Raw genomic sequence first — 25,875 nt, forward strand, 5'->3', positions numbered from 1 at the left:
AGAGTTGAAGTGAATGTCTATAGCGACATATCTCAAAAACTGAGAACCCGCCGACTCCTTCCCTGAAAAAGTGGGTAAAATTTAGGATATTAAGACTGGGTAATTAGAACTTGGAATAATAATTTTTTAAAAAAAAAAAAACTTGGAATTACCCTAGTACCCGACCCACTAACGTGGTTTACAACACTGGCCCAGTACATATGAGCCACAGGTGGCCCATATTTTATAACCCAAACCGTATATAAAACTGTTGACCGCTCCACGTAGGGTTGGACTTGGCGGCATCGTTTAGGGTTTTGAGGGTTTTTGATTTCGGCGCAGAGCTTCAGAGCTATCAACAATGGTGGAGAAGACGGGTCGAGGAAGAAAAGAAGAGGTGGTCACCAGAGAGTACACCGTCAATCTTCACAAGAGACTCCATGGATGGTATGTATTTCCATTCACTCCGAAATGGCTCATCAAATCTGTGATTCGATTATCTATAGTGTATAATATCTAATTGAAGATTCGAGTTCAATTTAGCTGCTCAAATTCTATGGAGACATAGGGTATTCTCTGAGCCCCAGTTGTGTCCTTGTAAATTTCAATTTGATCTTTAAGCAACTTTGCTTATATCTATGGTTCAATGTAGGTTTCATTTTGATTTTGAAGTGTTTTTGCAGATTTGTAAGGAAATTTGTTTGACAGTGTGAAATTAATGGTTCAGGTTTTGGTTGGAGACAATTACATGACTTGTGAATAAAATGCGTTTGGACAAAATGCGCTATTTGAATGGTTTGATTGTGTGTTTTGAGATTGAATTTGACCGAATATCTAGTAGGAGATACCCTTTTTTTCGTTGTAATGGGAGAGCTGAAGCCTGAACATCAACTTAGATTGTATTGTTTACTGGTTTCCTAGTGTATACTTCAAATTGTAATCGATCCTTCTGACAGTATTAGAGCAGGGGAATTTAATCCGATCATGTGAGGGGCGTGTGTTATTATGGGTTACCCGAGATTTTCCTCACATTGAAGCCATCATGAATTGGTATAGGTGCATTAGTGTGTGTATGCTCTTTGCTTGTCCTTAAGAGTGCATGAGAGTTGTGGTAAACAATGTGCATTTTATTGGCTTGTATCTTCCATTCCGTTGCTGGCGTTGCATACTTGGTGTTTGTTCTGTAATATTGTGATTGTTGCACAGACAGTGAAAATTTATAGTGCTGTGCTTATTTGTTCTTTTGTAGCACATTCAAAAAGAAGGCACCAAATGCCATCAAAGAGATTCGGAAGTTTGCTCAGAAGGCTATGGGAACCACTGACGTCAGGGTCGATGTGAAGCTCAACAAGCACATTTGGAGCCGGGGCATTCGAAGTGTGCCAAGGAGGGTTCGTGTACGCATTGCTCGCAGAAGAAACGAGGAGGAAGATGCTAAAGAGGAGCTATACTCTCTGGTAACAGTCACTGAGGTTCCACCAGGGGGTCTCAAGGGATTAGGCACCACAGTCATCGATGCAGATGATTGAATCATATAGCCTTCCCTGAGTAGATTTTTGGTAATTCATTTTGTTCCAAATCACCGCAAAGTCTGGTTAATTTTTTTTCCAAATGTTTCACTTTGAAATGGAGACACGGTTAAAGTAACTTAGATTTACTCCATTCTATCCTTGTTCATTATGAGGTGGCCATTATTGTTTTCTGGTGGCATCACGAGAGCATCTATAATTTGAGAAATACTTAATATTCTTGTTTCCTCATAACATGGTAAGCCATTCATTTCAGGCGTGTGAGGCTACTGTTCACCGTTTGGCCTCCTATTCTTGAATGCAAATTGTACAACTGGGGCTGGGTGAGTCATTATCTCACTAATACTTCACGTGTGCTGTCTTTGATATATAACATGTATGAGGTATTATGTGGAATTGTAAGATTGTAGTAGCCACAGCTGTGTAAAACTGCAAATTGCCCAAATGGGTTTGTGCTGTGCTTGCTTATAGTGAAGTGCCAGCTTAAGCCTACACGAGTTGTTGACATCATAGTTATATCTAGTTTTCAGACTTAGTCGACATTTAGGAGCCGCTTAGTTGTTTCTGTAGAAGTGTTTTTGTTAGAAGATTAACATTTTCTAATGAAGCGTTTTATGCAAAAGCACTTTTGGCAATTTCAGAAACAATACCCAATACCCACATATGCCGGAAGTTTCACAAAACAATACCGGTTTGAGAGAAAATGTGCTTCTCAAAACCAATTTCGTTCATTTGGTACAAACATTGGAGCAAACTATTGACATGAATGATGATAAAACTGTGATAATGATGAAGACATGGGGAATATGTGTGGTTTTGAATTTCAAAAGTGATGAGTAAATAGCTTCTCTTTCAATAATTGAATGTCCCTTTTACCATCATATTCACAAAAGTACAAAACTATACCCTATTTCATTTTCTTCAACCTCAAATAGTAACATTGACTTCATTTCTCACAACCAAGATGATTGACCTCAAAATCTCAAATAGTCCATGCTCACATCAACATGAAATTATGAACACATGAGCACTATTCAGGTCACCTTTCAATAAGAATCAAAGACAACTAAGGAGTCCCATACTAATACATGCAAAAAAAAAGTAAAAATACGCATGAAAAATTATACTTCATTGCTCATTAGTAAATAATAATGATCTAATAAAACACACGGAATACATAATCCTCTCTTACGAGTCTTTCATAGTAATAATTCTTCACTATGTATATAATCTTACTTAGAAATTTAATTTAGCAAGCTCTTAGTGGCTTCCCACATAAGCAATCGTTGTAACTAAAAGACGATGCTTCAAGGTGATCGAACGGCGAACCCACCGGAATCTTTCCACAGAGGTGGTTGTGGCTCAAATCCAAGTGACCGATGTAAGAAGCCAACGATAGGGTCGACGGAATATTACCCCTAAACCTATTGTACGACAGGTCTATCATAGTGAAGTAGGATCTCGGCCCAAACACGTTTGGAATAAAACCCTGTAGGGAGTTTCGGCTTAAGTTCAAGTTGCTTATAGCTGAGACAATCAAACTCGGGGGAATAGTTCCAGTGATGTTGTTACAGTCGAGATTTAGGGTTGCGAGGACGGCCATTTTGCCTAGAGAGGCCGGAATCGGACCGGAGAGTTGGTTGAGAGAGAGATCAAGATCGGCCAGACGGTAGATTTGAGAGATGGAGGCGGGAATGGAACCGGAAAGCAGGTTTCGGCTGAGCAAAGCGCGGCTGAGCATGCCGAGCCGGCCGAAATCTGCCGGCAACTTGCCTGAAATTTTGTTGTTGCGGAGGTCGAGGTGCATGAGGGTTGAGATTTTCGTGAGGGACTCTGGGATTGTGCCGGAGATGAGGTTGTCAGCGACGTTGAGGACGGTGAGCCTCTGGAGCCGGCCGATGTCGGACGGAAGCGGTCCAGTGAGCTTGTTTCCGATGAGGTCGAGGATCCGAAGGAAGGGTAAGTTGGAGATGCACCGGGGAATCTCGCCGGAGATGCCCTTCCAGTCGGCGATGGTGATGCTGGAGAGGCGGGTGAGGCGGCAGATGGCCGGCGAGATCGTCCCGGTCATGTAGCCGGTTCTTTTGGCACGTTCGAAAATCGGGTCCTCGGACTCACCCCGGAGATTTATGTCAGCGACACGGCGGGTCTCCTGGTCGCAGCTGATACCGTACCATTTGTGGCAGCAGTCGGCGCCTGTCCATGATTTGAAAATTCCCAAGTAGGGCTCCTGGAGACTCGCTTTGAAAGCGAGCAGGGCCGCCCGGTCTGAAGGCGGACAAGCCCGGACGGTCCAAGTACCAGCAGCCAACAATACTGCGACAAATACGAGAAGTGTTCTCATTTTTTCGTAACTGTGAAAGGTTTTAGACTTCTGAGCTAAACTGTGTTTACAAAAGAAACGTTGCTTTCTTTTTCTCTCTGTGAGTTGAAAGTGATGAAGATTGAAGAAGCAGAAGCTGAGTTACTGTGAGTAGTGCGCTGTCGGGTTTAGAAGTTTGAAGTGGGAGAGAGACGAAGAAGATGGGCGTGGGGGACTCACTGACATACTGGTTTATATAAAGTTTCAGATTATTTGTTTATGACGGTTTTAACCCTAACGTGGGGTTTTAGGCATTTAGCTAGATTGACTTGGGTGACATGGATGATTAGCTCTCATTTTCATTTCATTTCATGCATTAATGCTTCCTGGAATTTTCATTCAATGATTCGCCACATTACAAGATCCACTGCATTGATAATAATGCAAAGAATTTGAGAATAAGTGTGTTTATTTTATCAATAAAAGATTTGGAGCTCATGATCTGATATGATCAAAACAGTTAATTCGGTTTGAGAGAGGGCTAGTTAGTTTATCCATGTCAAGAGGGAGAAGGTATGAACATGTGGATTCAAAGGTATGTTCTGTATAGAAGAATCATGTATTTCGGAATTTCACTAATTCGATTACTATCTATTCTTTAAATTAAAAAATAAATTTTTAATTAATACATACAATCACTTGTAATTACATATTATTTATTGATTTTTTCGTCCAAATGTAAACTTCATATACGTGAAATTAATGACTTGTATATTACTGATGATCTCGAGCGAGTGTTATTAGATAAGCATTTCTTGAAGAGGAGAAAAGGATGATGAGATTTTGAGGGATTGAGGTAGGGTTTGATGCTGGCAAATAATTGAAATATTAATACAGCTAACATGGGGGCATATGATGTGTGTGAGGGGAAGAGGATAAGCTTTGGTCCTTGGGCACCCCTTCAGCTGTGGCTAGGAGTACGATGAGAGGAGCAGCACATGGCAGCTTCATGTCCATATATAGGTTAATAAGTTAATCATCTAAGTTTTGGAGAGAGAGAATGTTAGGGTCGGTCATAAATTTCGGTCAGATGAGAAGCCATAGATTAAAACAAGTTCTGACTTGGAGTTATTTCCTCATTCAATTCATATGCTATTAACCGGACCGGTACGTAACTGACCCAATATTGAAAAATGCCAAGAACCCTATGATCTGTCTTCAGACTGATCGAATTGAATTCTTACCCAGGATCTCGATCTGAGTAATAGTAATACTGCAGGGACTGTAATAACGAGAAAAGCACAGCCACTACCAACAAGATGGAAAATAGTTGTGCAGCGTGACTAGTAAGGATTCACGCTGATATATATTATCTCCAACTTAATCACATAACTAATTAAGTTTATTATCCGAATTGCCTCAATAAATTTATCCAGTTGTTGGACTCAATGCTGTTTGTACTGATTTTTTTTATAAACAATAAATTTTTATGTTATATATGTAATATACTTAATTGTTCGGTTTCTATCCAGCTACAAAATTTTATGAAATTTTAATCACATTTAGAGATAAACTCAAATTGCTTATTCTTTTCACACTGCTCTAAAATAAACTTCATATCTATATGTTTAGGGAAAACGTACAAGAACAGGAAAAAGAGAAAAAAGGGAAGGAATATTAGTAATATCTAAGTAGCTGATCTTGTACTTGACTTTCTCTCCTCCATGTTTGTTAGATTTCTTGTCACTGTCTGTGCAAATTATGAATTGATAAGGACACTAAACTATTGGTTATGTGATGGTTGTTTCTGTTCTGTTGTATAGATTGTGCGAGTATAAATGTGCAAATTCAATGAACTCCATTTGGGTGAATAAGCTGGGTTTAGTACATATGATTAGAATGAAATTACTGTTCAAATTTTGGGTTGTCCCTACCAGTACCTGAATCTTTGTCTTCCCTATTAGAATCACAGATTTGGTTGTTTTTAGGCAGTGGTCAATTTCAATCAATGCAGTTACAAGTACTTGATAGAAGCAATTTGCCCACACAGCTTTCAAATTAGGGGTATGCATCAATGGATGGTCCAAAGACTCTATCATCAAACAGTAGAAGCAGGCCCATGCTAGGCTTGGAAGATCATGCTTTTCTCAGTTTTGTGGACAAATTATATGAACAATTTTGTGGATGAGGACCATGATCATGTGAAGACAAGCCACCATATGTGCATGTTATGAAGATACCAAACCAGTACGAAAGTATTATGTTGGTGGATTGGAAAAGACTACTTGATATCATTCATATGCATATCTCAAAGCTAGTTAGAATTGGATTTCAGGATCTTATCCCCCCTCTAGCTAGCTAGTAGTACTACTGTCAAAACTATTTGAACTGCATGTTAGTTTACCTGTCTTGAACTAATTCACCTGATAGAAAGACTCGAGGTATTTATTGAGAAAGACTCGAGGTATTTATTGCAAGATTTTCAAGTCGAATCTTTCTTTCATATTTTGACATCTCTTGTAACCTAGGGTAACATAGGGTTTAAAGTTAGAATCTTTTGTTCCTATTTGATGTCTCTTATACCTAGGGTAAAAGGAGGGTTTTCGACTAATTGTCTGTGATAAAATAAGAGAGCGAGAAGCGTACAAAGATGTTAAATTATAATATTTAAGAGTTTTTCTATTGAACCTTCATATTTGCTCATTTGACCTCTCATACTCTTTACACCTCTTATTTGCTTTTTAAAAAGTAAAATTTGTTATCTAAACCTCTTTCAAATACCTAATTTAACCTTACTTATAATTGGAATGTTCCGAGTATTAAAGATAAGTTTTAATGCTCCCATAATTGTTTGTTTTCTATAAAAAGAAAAGATGAAATAATTAATGAAAAAAAGTCATAACTTGGTAACTAAATAAAAAAAAAATTACCATATCTATTTTGAAGCCTAATGTTTAATGTTTTATGTTACAAAATTAAATTTGCTACTCTCATTGTTTTTGTTTAGCTTTATCTCATATGCCACTTCATTTTTTATTTTTAAATAACTCATATGCCGCTTCATAGGTTTATTTGGTTTAGTTTACACAATGACTCTATATCCCTCGTTTCGTAATATTTTTATACAAATAAAAAAAACCCTTTGTCTAATTTTTTTCCTATTGCTTCATAGTTTTGTTCTTGTATAATTCGCCAAGTAATTTTGAATGCATTTTTCTTTTTTGAAAATTTTTTTTTCTTCGAAAACTTTCATGAACAAAGAAAATGAGAAATGAGATTTCAAAATGAAAATGAATAATAAAAGTAATATAAATTGTGTTTCTATTATTATAAATCTTTAGAGAGAGAACAAAACTATATATTTTTTCTTAACAAATTATCTGTAACAGTCTTTTTATATAAATATATATATATATATATATATATATCATTTAATAATTAAAAAATGAGAGAGGTCTAATAAGTAGATTATGAGGTCCCAATAGAAAGCATCAATATTCAACTAATTGCTAAGTAAACAATTGAGTCAACAAATCAAACTAGCGTTTGAATTTTTTCATCTTGACACATAAAGGTAAAATTCATGACTCCCCACCACCGGCTGATTTTGAGGAAAATTGGGCGTTTCTGATATTAATTTGTTTTTCTGCAGCTGCCGCATGCTTGGTTTTTTTTTTTGGCAAAATCCGCATGCTTGGTTAAGTTGGTTTAACCGGTGTTGTTTAGAAATGTTTTCGTTTTTTTGTCGTATGTGTGGATAAAAGTTGGATTGAATAAGTTACCCTCATTCATCCAAAAAAGAAAAGGTAACAGTGGATATATAATCTCTGCAGATAAATACACTGTTACGTACAAATTCAATATTTATCTTGGTCGGTGCCATTGCATAATATCGTTGCTGCAATTATTGAAATCCCATTCGAACAAAAAATGTCCTTGTCTGTAAAAGGGATAAACCACATTTTAGTATGCTTTATACTTTTTCCCAATTATAGATCGTAGAGATTTTAAAGGGTGATTTGTCCAGAGGAAAAAAGGCTATATGGACCCGATTGTGTTGAAGCAACCATTAAGAAAATGGTAGGGAACATAGTAAAAGGAACCAGTTGCCATTATCCAAAAGGAAAAAGGAGAATCAATCTTCCAACTTTGCATGTGATTGTGTGTGTTGGTATACGCAATGCATTTTGCATCTGAAAAGTGAAGGAGCAAGAAGCTTTCTTGTAATCTGAGATTGTTACGTTAATACAACGAAAGTTCTATAACGTCTGCACTCTGCAAGTATTGAAAATGCGGATAAATCAATTAAATCAATTATTAAATTAAACACTATTTGTAGTTTTTTTTTTTTTAATTTCAAAACTCTAAAATCCAAACTAATTTAGAACACTCTCCTTATCTATAGTGCAACGTACAAAACTACGTACTACTGCTTAAACATCTGGCTTTGCAACTAATAATCATGAGATTGCATTGTGTGCAGAGCAAGAATTTGAGCACACAGTTTGATTTCTATTTGAATTATTACCTTGACGGCACCTCATCCAGAAGATTCTCCATGGACTAAACATGGATTTGTTTCTCCTAAAATGCTCATTATGTCTGACAAATTAGCCGACATGCATGTTAAATAATAGAATATATCGAATTTTCTGGTACACACCCCAAAGGTGTGCTGTGTGCATCGATGTCAATTATCAAATCATTGTTATAATTTTATTATAAATAAATGGAAATGTTTGTGGGAACTGGGAAGAGAAAATGAATGAATAAAGAAAAGGGTTCAATTGGATTCTTTGTCTTTAGATTTTCCAGTAGCAGTTCATGTATGCAAAGCAAAGAAGTTGATGAAGATCTTGTCTTATAATTTCAATCTTTTGTTCATTTTAGATCAGAGAGCAAAGGATATGAAACTTTGAATTTAAATTGACCAAACTACAATCATGCCTTTTCTCTAGTGATAGAACTGAATGATTGGCAGTGGTTATGCATGTGGTGAAGAAACAGCCCATGTGCTAGAGATCTCAGTCTCTCAAACAAGGCAGAAGATTCTTGGGAAGCAGAGATCGATCTCATATTCTTCTAAACCTAGCTTTTTTTTTGTTCTAAAATTCTAGTATTGTTTTAGAAAAACTGAATTGGGAGAAAATTAGTTATGTTTTTCGTTGATAATAGGGGTCTCTTTATATAAAAAATTACATCTAGAGAATATGAGTCTTATAAGGAAACTGAATCATACATTGAAAGATATCTCCGAAAATAGGGAAAAAAAAAATACAAACAGTATCCAACCTAAGACCCACTCCGAATTTCTATACCCAAGTTTCCGAAACTATCACATTGGTATCCAGGTTATCCAGTGCGACACAACATCCATACACGCCGTCTATAACAATGTTAATTGTTATGCTAGGTGGCATAATTTCAGGGATATTTTAGTCATTCCGTGCCTTAATCTTAGTTTTTATTTTTTTAGTGTTTTTCTTTATCTAAATTTTTTATTAGTTAAGTATTTACTTATAAAGGAATATCAGCCTTCATTTCCACCCACTCTAAGATCCTATGCCCAGAAAAATAAAACCATTATTTTTGGCTTTCTAATCCATTTTCTCTTTCTTTGCCAAAAGAAATCCATTTCTCTTCATCTTCCCTATCCCTTCTGAAACCAGAAACCTTCCTCTCAGTCATAACTACCGCCACCACCACTGCCACCGTCATCATCAAAATCTCTTTACAACCCCAGAAGAAAAAGAGAGGTATCCCACACATTTATAATTCTATTGGAAATTTTATCTTGATTAATTCATCAACTAGGCATAAGAAGAAAGGAACAAATTTTGGTGGTCAAAGACTAGATTAATTAAAACATATGAGCTTGAACCCTATTCATTGAATTTGACTTTTTTTTTGTTAGGATTCATTGAAGCTGCAAAAACTACCAATTTATATGATCCGAATTCCACAAACATCTAATCCAAATTCCAAAAGATTAATCAAAATTCTTTGCACCAACTAAGAAGAAACAAGGAGAAGAATTGGGAAAACTCAAAATTGAGCCCAAGAAAAAAAAAAAAACACCTACACAACTGCCTTCTTCTTTTCCGATGACCTCACTGTCATCTCCGGCCTCTTTCAGCCGACCTTTTTACACCATTCTCTTCCTCTCTTCAAGAGGAACACACTCATATAAGTTTTCTTATTTATCACCCACTATATACACAAATCGGGAAGAGAGAGAGAGAGACAGAGAGACAAAAAGAGGCAGAGAGACAGAGAGAGGAAAAGAGAAAAGGGTCTCAAGAATAGGGCTGGGTAAGTAAATGACGCAAATGCCCATCAAATACGCCATGTGGCACACCGTTTAACGCCGTCATAGACAACAGGTACATATGTTGGGTTGGGCGAGGTATTTGGGGTCTCATTGTGATAGTTTCGGAAATTTGGATATAGAAATTCGGAGTGGACCTTAAGGGGTACTATTTGTGATTTTTTCCCCCGAGAATATCTGTAAGACTAATCCTATTACAACTCAGATAAGTAATCAGAGTTTGGGCCAGACACATAAACTAAGTGTCCTTAAACACTCCCCCATTGTGTTTCCAAAACGTAGTGTTCATCTCGTTGCCTCGACAAAAACCTTGCCGAGTAACAAAAACCTAGTGGGATAAAAATAACTTCGGTCAACCAAGAAAAAGAATACAACACACCCTTTACGTTTCGAGACCATACATGTAGACATATTCCTCTAATGTCTGCATCTCCCCTGATGACTACTGTCATGAGAGTTCGGATAACTTTCGCAAACGATGCTATCAACATGTTTCTCGAAAGTGGATTTAGGCAATGACTTTGTAAACAAGTCTGTCATATTGTCCTCAGATCGAACCTTGTTCACTTTGATCTTGAGGAGAGTTTATTGTTACTGATGATGCTTGGTGTTGTCGCCTTTGATGTAGCATTGTTTCATTTGTTCAAAGCAAGCAATATTATCCTCACAAATGCTCGTAGGCTCATCTATGGTAGACTTCAAACCACAATTGCTTCGAACATGCGTAGTTATGGATCCAATCCACATACATTCACTAATCGCTTTGTGAAGAGCAATAATCTTTGCATGGTTCGAAGATATAACAACTAGGGTCTGTTTTGTAAACCTCCAAAATATCGCAGTTTTACCCATGGTGAACGCTTAACCAGTTTGGGAATGACTTTTGTGTGGGTCAAAGAGATACCCAGCATCAACAAAACCTTCCAAAACACTAATGTCATTTTGAGATGGGGATAGAGGACACAGGCCAGTGTTGGCGGCATTCCTGGTGTGCATGGGTCCGAATCCATCATCTCTTTTTAAGGACATAACAGGCCCATGTCAATCGTACCACTTAGGTATCAAAAGATATCTTTTACACTAGTCCAATAGCGTCGCATCGACACAGAACTATACCTAGTTAACAAGTTCACTGCAAATGAGATGTTCGTTCTTATGTATTGAGCTATGTACAATAATGCGCCTATTGTACTCAAGTAGGGCACTTCTGCCTCTAGCACATTTTCATCATCAGCCTTCGGACGAAGATGATCATTTCTAGGATCAAGATCATGGATGTGCTTGAAGGATGGACCTTGACAAAACGCCAAAGCATCCATCAACACGATGCTCAAGTTCCAAACTGAGAAATAATCGTGTTCTCCCAAGATCCTTCATCTCAAACTCAGATTTCAAGTGTTCAGCAGTTTTCCTTAACTCTTTAAAGGCTTCCAATGAAGATCATGTCACCAACATGAACCTCGATAGAATCCGGAACTTGTCGTAGAAACGCATGGGCACTTACATATCCATTCCCAATCAAGTAGTCACTTAATGAGCGTTTCAACCTCATTGCAAACGCGCTCCATGGTCTACAGCCACTTAACTTGGGTAAATGAAGTTCACTATGAACCTTCATATATATTCCGTATGTAGATCTCCTTAGAGATATGTAGTGACCACATTCATAAGCTGCATGTTCAGTTATTCGAAAACTACCAAACTGACAGGGTAGTGGAGTGCAATGACATCCATTACGAGAGAATATGTCTCATCGTAGTCGACTCCAGGGTGTTTTGTGAGAAGCTTTACACCATAAGGCGAGATTAGGCATAGCTTTTTCTCATCACACTTTCTAACAAAGAGCTGTTAGTTAACAGGTTTTATATTAGGAGGTGTGGGCATCACTGGTTCAAAAAACCTTCCTCTTTAGTGAATCCAACTTAACCTAGATCTCATCTTTCCATTTATGCCAAATTTCTCTATATTGGTATTCATTCATCAATGCAGCGTGGTTCGATATCATCGGACTCAACAAACTCATGCGCTATGAAATGCATGAATGGAGTTTCTATCCCACGTCTCATGCACACTAGTGTAATCTTTAGAGAGCTCTATATTTTGAGGAATAGGTTCTAATGTTGAGGTGTCTCCCAACGATAACCTTAATCTAGAACATTCTCATGAGACGGATTTTGAGTGTCGATGATCAAAGGATCGAGCTGTGCCAAAGTATCCTTCAAACCCACAGGCCTCCAACGCATCTTAGCAGGGGCCATGGCCTGTAACGCCAGAATGCCACTCTCTATAGTGTTGGTGTCATGCCTACCTCCGTGTAGGGTGGCACTACGTCCTCACGTAGGGACGTCCATCTTTGCAGGCACGTTTACAGCAGATATGTGTGATCTCGTCACTTTAGCGGTGATCGAGATGAGACATAGTGGGGACAGATTACGACGATTCCTATCGTTCTTGTTGAACATCCATATTCTTATCTCCCCCTAACGATGGGAAGACTGTCTCATCAATGTGACAATTTGCAAATCTAGCGGTAAAGAGATCACCTGTCAAGGGTTCCAGGTAGCGGATGATAGTTGAAGTTTCATATCTAACATATATGCTAATTCGTCTCTACAAACCCATCTTAGTAGTTGTGGCAGCATAGTAGGCACATAAATGGCATACCCAAAAATGTGTAAGTACGAGATACTTGTACCCGATCACTAACTGTAACGCAAAGATAGATTGAGTGGTGGTGGGTCGTAAACGAATTAGCATAACTGCATGTGATATTGCATAACCCAAAGCGGATATAGGGAGATTGGTGCCCATTACTAATGTTCGGGCTATCATCGTAGTCGTTTCCATGAGCCCATTTGGGTGTGTATATGGGGATATGATATCCAACATCAATCCCAGTGATATGGAATAATCATCGAAAGTTTTCGATGTAAACTCTCTAGCATTGTCAAGTCTAATTGACTAAATGGGATGATCGGGGGAGTGAGCCCGTCGTCATATAATATGTGCTAGGAGTGTAAGAAGCATTACAAGTGGACAATGGTACAACACGTGACTAGCATGTTTGCTTGTCAACCAACATCATGAAATATTTAAACGTCCGCAAGTTGGTTGAATCGATCCAAAGAATCCCCTAAGATTCTACGTAAGAACAAAAAGAGTATTTTCATATCCTTTGCGTAGGACTGTTTCAGTCCTAATTTCCCTAAGGACAGCTTCGTAGAACGAGGGAGGGGCCTTAGAAACAACCAATGAGGATTTTGGTTGGGCCCAAGCATCTGTTACGATACTAGAAGCAAAGTTGGTGATTGCAGCATCACCTGGGACACCATCACCATGATGGATGCCATCCATGGCATCATGGATATGGGTTGCATTAGCCCTAGGCTGGCGGTGGACGGCGGCGGCCCCATAGGCAGCTGTGGTAGTCATACTTAGTCCAGGAATCAACCTTTGATTCTTACTTCGTTTCTCTCAAGAGAATGGATATCCATATGAAGTCTTTAGTAGATGGATCAACATATCATGACTAGAATGACCTATCATGCCGTGACAAAGCCAATATGTGTCTAAATCTAAGAGATCTTCTCTCAAAACTTTATTAGAATTAATGGCTCGAATAGTGGTGATATAAAATCCACTAGAGAGACATATGTTTCTCTAAGATACCTTTGTTCACAATCATTAGAGAAAATGCAAAGGGACTCTTTTTTGTTCTCTACATGCGTTTTCACATGGAATCCGTTAGCTCGAATAACTCAATGGAGTTAGGTTCACCCTAGAAGCGTAGAGAGTTTCTGTGACAGTAATCAAGGTGCCATTTAGCAAGAGGAATTTGGGTCATTCCATGTACTTGAACTAAACTTGATGGCCCAGCCATCGTAGTCACGGAGGAATGTGTAGGCAACGTCTCTAAGAATGATTGCCTATGGCGATAAATGGTGTGCATAGTCACACTATATGCAAGACATTAAAGTTCTCTAGGATTCATTCCTCAGAAACTCATAATTGAAATGGAATCATAATGAAAATGACTCTAAATTTTATTCATTAAGCCAACGATGAACATCATTATTTCTTAACCATTAAGAAAATCTAATCCAAAACTAGCTAATGCAAAACAGAAGTAGTCATTTAACTTCTTTCGGTAACTCCAAAATGAATATGATCAGGTGAGTAGAGAGATGTCGATGGAGTAAAGCTCGCTTAAGTACCACTTATCTCAAAACCTTCCTAGACATCATACTCGCTTTGGATGAGCCTAGTTGAAGAAAAACTTAACCAATGTCATCCGCTAATAATACTGTGGCAATTGCCATATTACATTTCGTGGAAAAATAAATACTTAAACAAAATTGGCGATCTATTGATCCCAGCCGGATTTGAAGTCTTCAGCCCTTAACTCAAGATCACCTTTTTGATCTTCTTGTTCCACATAGTGAGCCTCTCTTACTTCACAATATGCTTTATAGGCGGTGGTAATACTCTCACGAGAACATACATCTCTGTGCTCAAACTCCCATGATTGAGGCACTCTGAAAGCGTCATAAGGATGACTCTTAGTGTTAATGGCGCCACCAAATGGCCAGAGGCATTGCCTCCCTCTCTCTTTCCACGTTAACCTGTTCGGTTCCGTGTTCGCCTATTTTGGTAGTTACCTTCCCAAGTAGAGTGATTATATGGACCAGAACGTCCATAATTGTCCCTAGATTTAGGGTTTTGCTCTTGGTGCCCTCCCTTTGGGGTGCGACTATAATTGGACTCCGAAATAGTATATGTTCCCACGAGTCTCGAATTATAGTTCTTCACAAGGATGTTGTCATCCTTTTCAGCAACATTCATGGCTCCAATGAGCTCATGAAACCTTGTGATCCTTCCTACAATAACATTGATTCGATAGTTCTTAGCAACCATCATTGCAGAGATGGAGAAGGTAGAGAGAGTACTCTTAATCAATATCACATCTGTGATATCTTTTCCACAGAATTCCATCAAGGATTTAATGCGAAGTGTTTATGAGTTGTAATCAAGAACTGTCTTTAAATCACAGAAGCGGAGATTATGTCATCTCACTTCTAAGTTAGGAAGCAGAGAGTCACGACCGTTGCAAAAGCGTTCTTCGAGTGAGACCCACATCCTTCTGGGGTCTTCTTCATTCAAATACTCGTACTGGAGCGAATCATCCATATGACAAGTCATTAGGATGATGGCTTTCGCCTTATTTGCCTCCGAGGCTGCTCTATTTGCTTCCAAAGCTTGAGCTTGTTCAACAGTTAGCACGTCTTGGCTAGGCTCAAGAATCGTATCCAGGATTCCTTGGGCCTTGAGATGCTGGAAGACATCACAAACCCACTTGTGATATCCAGAGCCAGTTGTTTCCAATGGAGCAAAGTCCAATTTGTTCAGGTTACTCATCCTAAAAGAGAACATGAAAAAATGGTTAGTTTTGGAGCAAAAAAGACTACAACGAAAACAATAAAAATTTCTGAGCGTAGTCGCTCCCAAGAAATTGAGAATTTCTAAGCATAGTTGCTCCTAAGAAATTAGGAATTTCTTAGCATTGTTACTCCCAAAAAAAAAATCGATTCCAAGAGGTATTGGATTAGATCGAAACAATGATGTGTTTGTGGTTGATGGTATCTTCTCAACAAACTCTAAGTTTGGAAGTCTCAACAAGCTCCAAGCTTGGAGATAATACAAATAAGTCTCAACAAGCTCCAAGCTTGGAGATAGCACGAATCCCCACAGTTAGGCTTAGGTCCCCTCTATGAAAAAAAGGGGGGTAAAAGAATGGAGGTTGAAAGTCCCCAAGAAAAGAAAGAATTAAAAGTACTTGAAAGTGGGAAGTTTAATGAAAATTACCTTGAAAAGGACATTCAGGGGTTGCCGGAACTTTTGGTCAGAAGTTGGCCGAAAAAAGATGTTTCTAGCCGGTGGTGGCCGGAACTGCCCTAAATAGATTTTGTTTGGTTTTTCTGCTTTCAGTTCAGTGAATTAGGCGGCTAGTTTAGTAACTTCTGGATCGGTTCTTAAGGTTCTGGTTCAGGTTCCTCAATGCTGGGCTCGAGGCGCTGCTGATGATTGAGTTTTACAACTGTAGGCAGTCTGGAAGGTGTCGAACCGGCGGAGAGTTTGCTGTAGACGGTCTGGTGCTTCCTGTGACCAGTTCAGTGGTTTTCCGGCCGATTTTAGTGGTTCTGCCACCGGTTTTGGACTCCTGGAGTCGAGCACTTCAAGGTGTAGGGCAGAGACATAAAGGGTTTCAAGGTTTTGTATTCGAATATAGGGTTTTGCTATTTGTTTCAGGGTTTAACTATCTGTTTCAGGGTTAGGGTTTTGTGTTGATAACTTGTTTTAGGAAAACTAAATTGGGAGAGAATAATTTGTGTTTTTCATTGATAATAGGAGCCTCTTTATATATAAGATTACATCCAGAGAATATAAACCTTACAAGGAAACTAAATTATACATTAAATAAGATATCTCCGAGAATATCTGTAAGATTAATTCTATTACAATTCAGACAAGTAATCAGAGTTTGGGCCAGACACACAAACTAGGTATCCTTAAACAAGTAATTATTTTTGATTAATTATTTGTTTGGGCCAGACACATGCAAGAACATAATTACATAAATTTTAATGTCATAAAATTTTGTAAAGAGAATACATATATATAACAAAATAATTACATAAATTTTAATGTCATAAAATTTTGTAAAGAGAATACATATATATAACAAACATTCGACAAGTTGCAATCACCAACTTGATCTCTATCTCCATGGATAGAATCATATTATACCACCACCACCACCACCACCACCATGATTCTCGCAGTTACCATTATGGTGATGATGATCTGCTATTACCAAGGCATCGATCACCATAAACACCACCAACCCACATCAAAATCTACTACATATATTGCCAAATAAGGATTCATTCTCTTCCTTTATTTATGGACACCACATGCACGTGACAGATATTTCTTATGAGATTTGAGATTTTTCATTTTATTTTAGCTAATTAGTTTTAATATATGGTTTTGAGCAAAAATGGGATCTTTCTCCAGGTATTTGGGTGGTATTTGGGGAAGTCAACAACAAGAGTAAGAGTTTCTGGATTGATGATTGACATAACAGAAAACAAGTCCCATGTTGATGATGGTGAGGCTTTGAGATTCAGAGCCAAAATCCTTGGGAATTTGCATGTGGAATGCGCAAGACATGCCCCTAACAGAGGTGAGGAGCCTTACCTGCTTCAGTTTTTTTATTATTATTTTCTTTGTTGGCCTAATTATCTGCACCTTAAGCCTTAAGGCACGCACTGTTCTGAAATGGTGTCTATATGAATATTTTTTTAATCTTTGATGAAAATTAAACAAGTTAAAAACAATGTTTTGTGTCCAATTTTAATTTCCTGGCCAGCTTCAGAGAGTAGTTGAGGGTTTTCATGAAGGGTTTATTATACAATAGAGAACAATCCCTTCAAACAAGGGAGATTGTGAGCAGACAAAAATATTGGTCTGTATATTGTTTTGGTGACCAATACACAGCGGATTGAGTTTGATTATAATTTATGGTGCTGATCAAATCCAAAGGCATATTGTCAAAAAAAAATTCAAAGGCATAGAAAGTGTCATGAATGGAAGGTTCATGATCCATGAATAGTGTATATAGGCCCATTAATGGAAAGGCCAGGAACAATATTGTTCCTCCTAGGCTCCTATGGAGGAGATGATGTTGGTGTATAAATGTTTTTGACAAAGACATTGAAAGGTGGTGATTATAAGGCCTTATTTCCACATAAAGAAGGCATACACATTTTCTAGGAACAATAAAGAAAAACTAGTTGGGAATTGGGAACCCTAGTGGCCCTTTTCTCTCTAAACCTTACGCGGTACACGTCTTCCAATCACATTCTCCCCGATGTCTCATAGCTTCGATCGATACAATGTTGCATGAATGGCTTCAACTTCAACCCTGCCTTGCCATAGCACAAGGTCAAGATGTGGTTCAAATGGAAGTTCAAATGTTGAATAAGGTGTAAACAGAAAGTTTGGAAGTTCAAATGGAAGCTTCGTTATCTCATTAGAATATATAGTAGTTTATATGCTCAAGTCTCTTTAGACTTTATTTGCCAAAGAAAATTAAACGCAAAACAGAGAAAAGAACAAAAGGCGAAATTAATTCTCTTTTATCATAGTTATCGGCACACTGTTTCCATGCATAAAACGAAAACAAAAGAAAAACAATAAAAGTTGAACTTAGTTTCCTATTAGCTGTCTTTTAGGGTCAACCGATCATGACTATATTGGCAATCGCACAACAACGGTGTCCAGGCTGTCCAGCCAATGAGCCAATTGTTGATTTACCGGCCATCAGTCATCAGCACCCTGATTCCATGCATCATTGATGCACAATCGATTCTTCTCCTTCTATAATTTATTTACCATGGAAAATGAGGTTCAAATAAATTGGTTCAAGTTGGGCCTAATACGGAAGACACCCAGCATAACTCATACATGGTCACTTAAAGAAGAGGGGGAAAAGCCCAGAGTAATGGAAATTATAAGATCAAAGATGAGCTGTACATTTATTTGTCCCTAGAAGAAATCAAATTCGTATGGCAAGAAGTCGAAGAAATTATTTGTGCATTTGCTGGTTGGTTCATCTTTGGGAGAGAATCAATTCCTCATCGATTGAGACTCCATGCCACTATACATTATGAACGAGAAGGCAGTCCCACATTATATGGCATTTGACTGTGTTTGATTCTGCTCTCCACATCACCCGTCAAACATTACAGTTGAAAATCTTACCTTTAAATGATGCAATCTGTTGAGAATGTGAAAAAATATAACTCCCACATTGAAAAAAAAATATATAACTTTTCTTATGAGCTTATAAGGGTCTTGGTCACTCCATCAGTCCGTCCACTGTCAATTGTTTTTGGATATGAACTCCAAATTACTTTATCACAATCCAAATTTCAATGCCTATATACCATTATATGTACAATCCATTCACTTCTTTGAGTTCTTTCTCATTGATCATCATCAATTTCCTTCCACAACCTAGAAAGTAAAAGAGCATAAGCATATTTGGTTTGCTACTCTTGCATACCAGACTCTTTTTTTTTTGTGATCAAGAACAACTTCATTAATAATGAACTGCTTACAATGAGTTTTAGCAACATTTCTTACACAGAAATGGCCACAAGACTTCACACTGGAACTCTATATTGACTGACTCAAATGACCAAAAGGACTCTGACTCCAAACTTGCACTACAACTATATGGCAAAGACAATAAACACAGGAGCAATGAATCTTGACATCTCACCTCTTGTCCAGCCAAAAAGAACCCTAAAACTAGACAACTCACCTGTGTCAACACTAACTCGCCACCCAGAGTCCACCTGACCAGCTTTTGATCGACCAAGGCGACACTCGTTGTAACTTAAACCCGACCAAAAGGATTGCCTGACATTCAGACCTGGGACTAAAGGAAACCCAATCCCGTCACCGCCCCATTGTCAACACCGTCAACCCACAACTGCTCCAAATCGCCATTGCCTCCAACCCAAAACCAAACATGAACGACCCACTAGAAGGCCAATAATGCTCGTCTATGGCACAGCCAGACTTTTTTGCTGACCCAAAACTAGATAGGAACGACACACTGGAAAGCCGAAGAGAAGATTGTCGCTGCCACATCCTGTAGTGCACTCGACCCAAAAGCTAATACCTAACACAACTGGAACACTAGCTAAAACACAACAGAATTAAACAACAAAAGTAAATAACAACTAAAAATAAAAAACAGCATGATCTAGGCCAAAAAAATGAACCCAAGCCCAACCACAATTCCAGGCAGCAAAGAGGCCATATCTCCCAAGCTAGGCCCAGCCCAACTCTGGGGCCCCAACTAATAGCCCAAAGTAGGCTCACCACCGTTGTCGCCACCATCCGTGCTTCAGCAATCTGAAAAACCCAAAACAGTTTCGCCACCGCCGGGTCTCCAACCGGCCGGACTCTCCACCGACGGAGTTTCCCAGTCCATCCTCTTCCGATCCAAAGCACCTCCCTTTCGAAATCAGATCTAGGGTTACCCACAGATCCAACCCAAAAAAACTGCCCCAAGAGCCCTCCGATTTCACTCGCGCTGGTGTCCAACATTAGGCACAAACCGACAACCTCAAGAGAGACCCGCAACCACGAAGTCCACCACCAACCCCGGCAACCAGAACTGAGCCTTCTCCTGACAGAGATTACGATCTCCTCCTCCACCTCCCTCTACTTGCGGCGGTCCAGGATGAACCCACTATCACCACCTCAGCCAACTCAAACAACGAAGCCCGTCCGACGACAACGTCCCGTGGAGGCGCCATCGGATGGAGAGGAGGAGAATTTTTTGAAACCCTAGTTCTTACTTTCGGAGGACTGTTTACGCATACCAGACTCTATTTAGGCTCTATTTCTATTGGTCTATTTAGGGTTTAGGGAGATTTAATCATTCTAGTCTTGTGTACATCATTGTTGGCTGTTTGATTGAAGTTTATATATTAAATGGAAAATTTCACAAATGGTCACTCAACTATGACTCATTCGACACTTTGGTCACTGAAGTTTAAAATATATCACTTTGGTCACTCAACTATTACACTGTCAATCACTTAAGTCACTCTGCTAATTTTTTTTATTATAAAAAATACTCTTTGCGTGACTTAAGTGATTGACAGTGTAATAGTTGAGTGACCAAAGTGATATATTTGAAACTTCAGTGACCAAAGTGTCAAATGAGTCATAGTTGAGTGACTATTTGTGAAATTCTCCCTATATTGAATGCAACATGTCTAAAAGTCGAGTGGTTATCTATATTATTATTATTATTTTTTTAAAAGGAGTTGTTAGTCAAAATAAATTTTTTGACATAAATCACTAAAAGCCTTTGAGAATTAATTAATTAAATTATAAGTTCAATTATGACAATTATAAAAAATATTTCTGTTAGAAATAAATAGAAAAAAAAAACATCCAACAACCCACTTTTCTCTCTTACTATATCTCTCTGCAATAATCATTTTCTTCCATTACATTTTCTTTTTTCTTTTTAAAAATGCTTTGCATATGCAAAACATGTGTGGAGGAAGGCTAGTTATTACCAAGCAAATTACAGATATTAGAAAGCATGGTCAATTATTAGATGAATAATCATCCTTCAATATAGATTTAAGTAAGATTTATCTTGTAGGCATTGAAACTAAACTCTAAACCCTAAGTCATAAATGAAATAAAATAAAATAATATTTTTTTTTAGAGAATTTGGTGTCAATCCATTAATATCAAATATAGATAATATTTAAAAAAAAAAAAACTCACGCAAAAGAAGAGTTACGACAAGATTGAGCCATCACATGTATGTCAAACAACGATTCATTGAAAAAGTCACTAATTAGGTATTATCAAGTGGTGCATCGAGTGGTATGTAGAGAATTAAGGTGAGCATCACAATAACCTTATTAGTTACTGTTACTTTGATATTAGTCTTACAATGGACCAAAAATTAATTGTTTATGCACGCAAGGAAGCTTACGGAAGACTTGAGAGTCGATGCTTAATTAATCTATAGGCATATTGAAAATTATGCTCAAGAATTGTCATTATCATAGCAATATACTAAGTTTTGCCAAAATTAATTATATTAACAGTACACTTCATATCAAGAAAACTCAGCTACCTTGATCATTTTTCAGTTGAACTAATTAAGAAACAAACTTTAGCGGCCATAAGTGAAGTAGTTTTTAATTTTTCACTGTTCATACTAAATAGTAGTTGTATGTATTGTACAACTTGAGTTGGGAGAGTTCCTCGAAAATAGGATCTAGATTTTGGAATTAAACAGGTTAGTTTCTGTGCTTGTCCCGTGGCGCTTCTATGTCGGCGTGGGCTTTCGGCCTCGTCGGTGTGGCTTGGGTGCTGCCGGACGAGCTAGTATGTTTCTCCAGTGGTCGGGCGATTTGGTTGCTGAAGTTGGTCGCGTTCTCTTTCTTCTCAGATCAGAGTTGGTAGCGGCTGTGATCTCGATCTCTTGTTCTTCAACGGAGTACAGATGGTGGGGGTTACATCTCTGGTCTCTGACCAGAGATTGTATCTCTCCTTTTGCTGATCTAAAGCTGGTTGCACGGAGGCTGGGATTGAGGAACCGAAGAGACATGGATTTTTTATTTTTTGATCGGTACAGTGGCAGTCAAGGGCAGTGGTTCATAACAGGTTGTCTAATCTTGAAGTATGGTTGGGGGTGGTGGTGCGCGGTCAGTGGTTTGAATCTGTGGCGGAGGATTAGGGGTTGGATGTGGTCTAGGTGGGAGTTGAGGAAGAGTGGTTGGCTGTGGTTGGTCAAATTCATATTATTGATGTCTTTTTGGAACCGGTCCGAGTATACATTAATCGCATTTCACAGTTCGATGGTGGCTTTTTCGGGAAGCAAGGTATTTCGCGGCGGCTTGTTGTTGTTTTTTATTAGGGTTTAGGTTTTGTTTAGGTTTAATAAGTCTCTACTCTTTTGAGCTTGGGTTTGGTTGGTACGGTCTTGTGGTTGTGCCATTGTTATGGTCATCTCCAGGGACTATCTGTTTTAATTTCGATGTTTTCTTATTGTCAATGTATTGGGGAGACGTCTCTACACGTATACTGGCGGTTTTGGTATATGGTGTTGGAAGGGGTTAATCTGTTCTTGAGGTTGGCTGTAAGGATGTATCGGGACTCCTGGGATAGGTTGATTATTTGTAGCCTAGAAAAGAGGGCGATCATGTGGTTAGAGTTGAGCCCCTATTGGCTCATGGTATCTGTAACTACTGGTTCTACATTTGGAGTATGAGTAGGTCCTCTTCTCTAGTTGGAGTAGGTGGGACTTTATGGTGTCATCCCTGTCATTGTAATCTCTTGAATTAATGAAATGGAGGTTCTATTCAGACCTCTCAATTTGCCATTTTAGACCTCTTCTAATTTTTGTAATTTTTTTCCCTATTTTACCCCTTCTATAAATTTTAAAAAAAAAAATTAATAAAAACTGCCTCTTTTAATCATGTGTTCTCCTCAACAGAGTCAAATCATTTTTCTTCCATTTGTTCAACCCACCTAAGGTTCTCTATTCTTTTAATATAAGGTCATGGAAATTGATCAACAATTTTTATTTTTCATTCTTTTTCCACCCAAGTTCTGGATAAACAATAATGGCTTCCATAATCATTGACTACTTGTTCTTGATTTTGAGATTGAATTGGGACTTATTAGCTAAGTATGTGGTCGGGTTGGGGTTCAAATTGAAGGCTTGCCAAATCCATATTTATAATTTTATATAAGTTGAAACGATTATCATAGAAAAAAATGATATTGAACTGGGTTTAGTGAGTTCAGTACTTCCTGGGTCTGAGAAAGTGAGAGGTACTAAAATTGGATTGATTCGGACAAAGAATTGGTCTTTATTTTGGTTTTTTGATGCATCAATAATGTTTAATGAGGCAAAGATTGAACCTTTTTGGAGGGAGGTGCAATTTTGATGATGATGTGATGATCTTTTCTAAATTGAAATTAAATAGAGAATTTGTTACGCGCAAGAAGAAAATATGGAATATGAAAGCATGATTTGATGAATTCTTTGCTCATTTTGCTACTCAAAAGGGAGGTTTTGCTTCCTGGATCCATGTCCAAAGACCAATTCTTGTTGTTTTTTAAAGTCTCATTGCGAGGAAGATCAAATAGGGGGTTTGTGATGAATAGGAAATTATTTCTCTTCTTCTTATTTTTTAGTGGGTAAAATAGGAAATAAAATTTTATAAAAATTATAAGAGGTCTAAATAGCAAATTGGGAGATCTAACTAAAACCACTCTTAATGAAATTTCTTCTCTTTTCAAAAAAATAAATAAATACAATAAAATAAAAAATACTAAATAGTAGTTGTAGATAGACCTGATTTCCGGATTCGATGTATATATCCAGCTAGCTCTTTCCTAGAATAGTGGAGCTTGATTATAATGATAATCTTTTCTCTTTTTTTGGGAGCAAACATGATAATGATAATCTGAGTAAATTAAGCATTCACGAGAATCTCGTTAGCAATAAATTAAAGCTTCATGGACTTTTCAATCAAAACAAAAGTCAAAACCTCTAAGTTAATGAGAAAAAAAATATATCGTTTTCCTGCCCAATTATAGTTGCATATTTCAATCACTTCAATGAGCATCCTATTTAATTTGTTTGGAAAAATTCTTTGAAAGCTGATAGTATTAAATAATAATAATAACTAACTATACTCATCAAAGTTAATAGGGATCGACACCGATGGAAAGGGATGGTTCAACTGCATCAATCATCAAGTCATTGATTCGCTTTTACAAAACAAGAAGACAAAAATGTGTGGACGTGGCTTACCTTTGACAAATGCGTGGACACCATATATGCCGTGCACTTTCTATTCATATGCCGTGCACTTTCTATTTTACAACTACATTCCCCCTTAAAAACAAGTGACCATGACTAATCCCTTACGAATCAAATAAATCAACTTCCATTTCTTTAAGGACATTTAATTTATGTGTCTGGCCCGAATTCTAATGATTTATTTTAAGTTATAATAAAATTAGTCTTACAGTTATCTTCGAAGATATTCTAATCATTGTATGATTCAGTTTTCTTGTAAGACTTATATTCTCTACTTGTAATCCTCTATATAAAAAAGTACCTATTATCAAATCATTCCAAGAACCGGCCGTAAAAACACCGAACTTGCCGCTAAAGCCACTGACCTGGCTCTGTTTGCTCTTGTCTCTCCAGCACACCCCTGCGCCCCTCGGTTAGCCTCGCCAGCGCATAAACACCTCGCTTGCAGCCCCCAGCGCACGCCCTCTCCTGCAGACCACTCTACGGCCTCTCCTTGACCCGTCTGATAGCCTCGTTAGCAACAACCCCCGCGCACGGAGGCACGTAGCAGCCCCCGCGTAGTCTTGCTGACCCCTCGTTGACCCCTCACCTCTGACCACCAGCAACTTTTTTCGGGTAAATTTTCCTGCCAATTTTCTGGCCACTTTAAAAAGAGGTATTTTTTATTAAACTTTCCCGTTTTCAGTACTTTCAATTTCTTTCTTTTTTTCTCGCGGACTTGCAACCTTCCTTCTTCTACCCTCCACTTCTTCTTTTGTGGGAGACCTAAGCCAAATTGTGGGGGTTCATGCTATCTCCAAGCTTGGAGTTTGTTGGAATCTCCAAACTTAGAGTTTGTAGAGAATTTATGATTGACCACTTACATCATTATTTCGATCTAATCTAATACCTCTTGGAACTGAATTTCTTGGGAGTGATTACGCTAAAAAATACTTAATTTCTTGGGAGTAACTATGCTCAGAAATTTCTTTTGTTTTGGTGGTAGTCTTTTTGCTTAGAAACTAACCATTTTTCTTGTTCATTTTCAGGATGAGTAACCTAAAAAAACTGGACTTAGCTCCATTGGGAAAACTGGCTCTGGATATCACAAGTGAGTTCATGATGTTCACCAGCATCTCAAGGCCTAAGGAATCTTGGATACGATTCTTGAGCCTAACCCGGACATGCTAATTGTTGACCAAGCTCAAGCTTTGGAAGCAAATAGAGCAGCCTTGGAGGCAAATAAGGCAAAAGTCGTCATCCTAATGACTCATCATATGGATGATTCGTTCCAGTACAAGTATCTGAATGA

The 25,875-nt window shown here is 38.1% G+C and overlaps 2 protein-coding genes across 2 annotated transcripts; one reads left to right on the forward strand and one right to left on the reverse strand.

Moving 5' to 3' along the window:
- The first annotated feature begins 255 nt into the window (after positions 1–255).
- On the forward strand, positions 256–1,736 carry LOC112166474 (60S ribosomal protein L31). The gene is made up of 2 exons (XM_024303326.2): positions 256–426; positions 1,229–1,736. The coding sequence occupies exons 1-2, from the start codon at positions 341–343 to the stop codon at positions 1,506–1,508; spliced, it is 366 nt and encodes a 121-aa protein (XP_024159094.1). The 5' UTR covers positions 256–340; the 3' UTR covers positions 1,509–1,736.
- Positions 1,737–2,616: 880 nt separating this feature from the next.
- Positions 2,617–4,053, reverse strand: LOC112167138 (DNA damage-repair/toleration protein DRT100). The gene has a single exon (XM_024304106.2). It carries the CDS (start codon positions 3,850–3,852, stop codon positions 2,758–2,760), a length of 1,095 nt encoding a protein of 364 aa, XP_024159874.1. The 5' UTR covers positions 3,853–4,053; the 3' UTR covers positions 2,617–2,757.
- Between the last annotated feature and the right edge of the window lie 21,822 nt (positions 4,054–25,875).

This window comes from Rosa chinensis, chromosome 5, assembly GCF_002994745.2.
Source record: "Rosa chinensis cultivar Old Blush chromosome 5, RchiOBHm-V2, whole genome shotgun sequence".
Lineage (NCBI taxonomy): Eukaryota > Viridiplantae > Streptophyta > Magnoliopsida > Rosales > Rosaceae > Rosa > Rosa chinensis.

Coding starts and splice junctions, on each gene's coding strand:
- LOC112166474 (XM_024303326.2), top strand. CDS start 341: ATGGTGGAGAAGACGGGTCGAGGAAGAAAAGAAGAGGTGGTCACCAGA. Junction 427..1,228: donor CACAAGAGACTCCATGGATG/GTATGTATTTCC, acceptor GTTCTTTTGTAG/CACATTCAAAAAGAAGGCAC.
- LOC112167138 (XM_024304106.2), bottom strand. CDS start 3,852: ATGAGAACACTTCTCGTATTTGTCGCAGTATTGTTGGCTGCTGGTACT.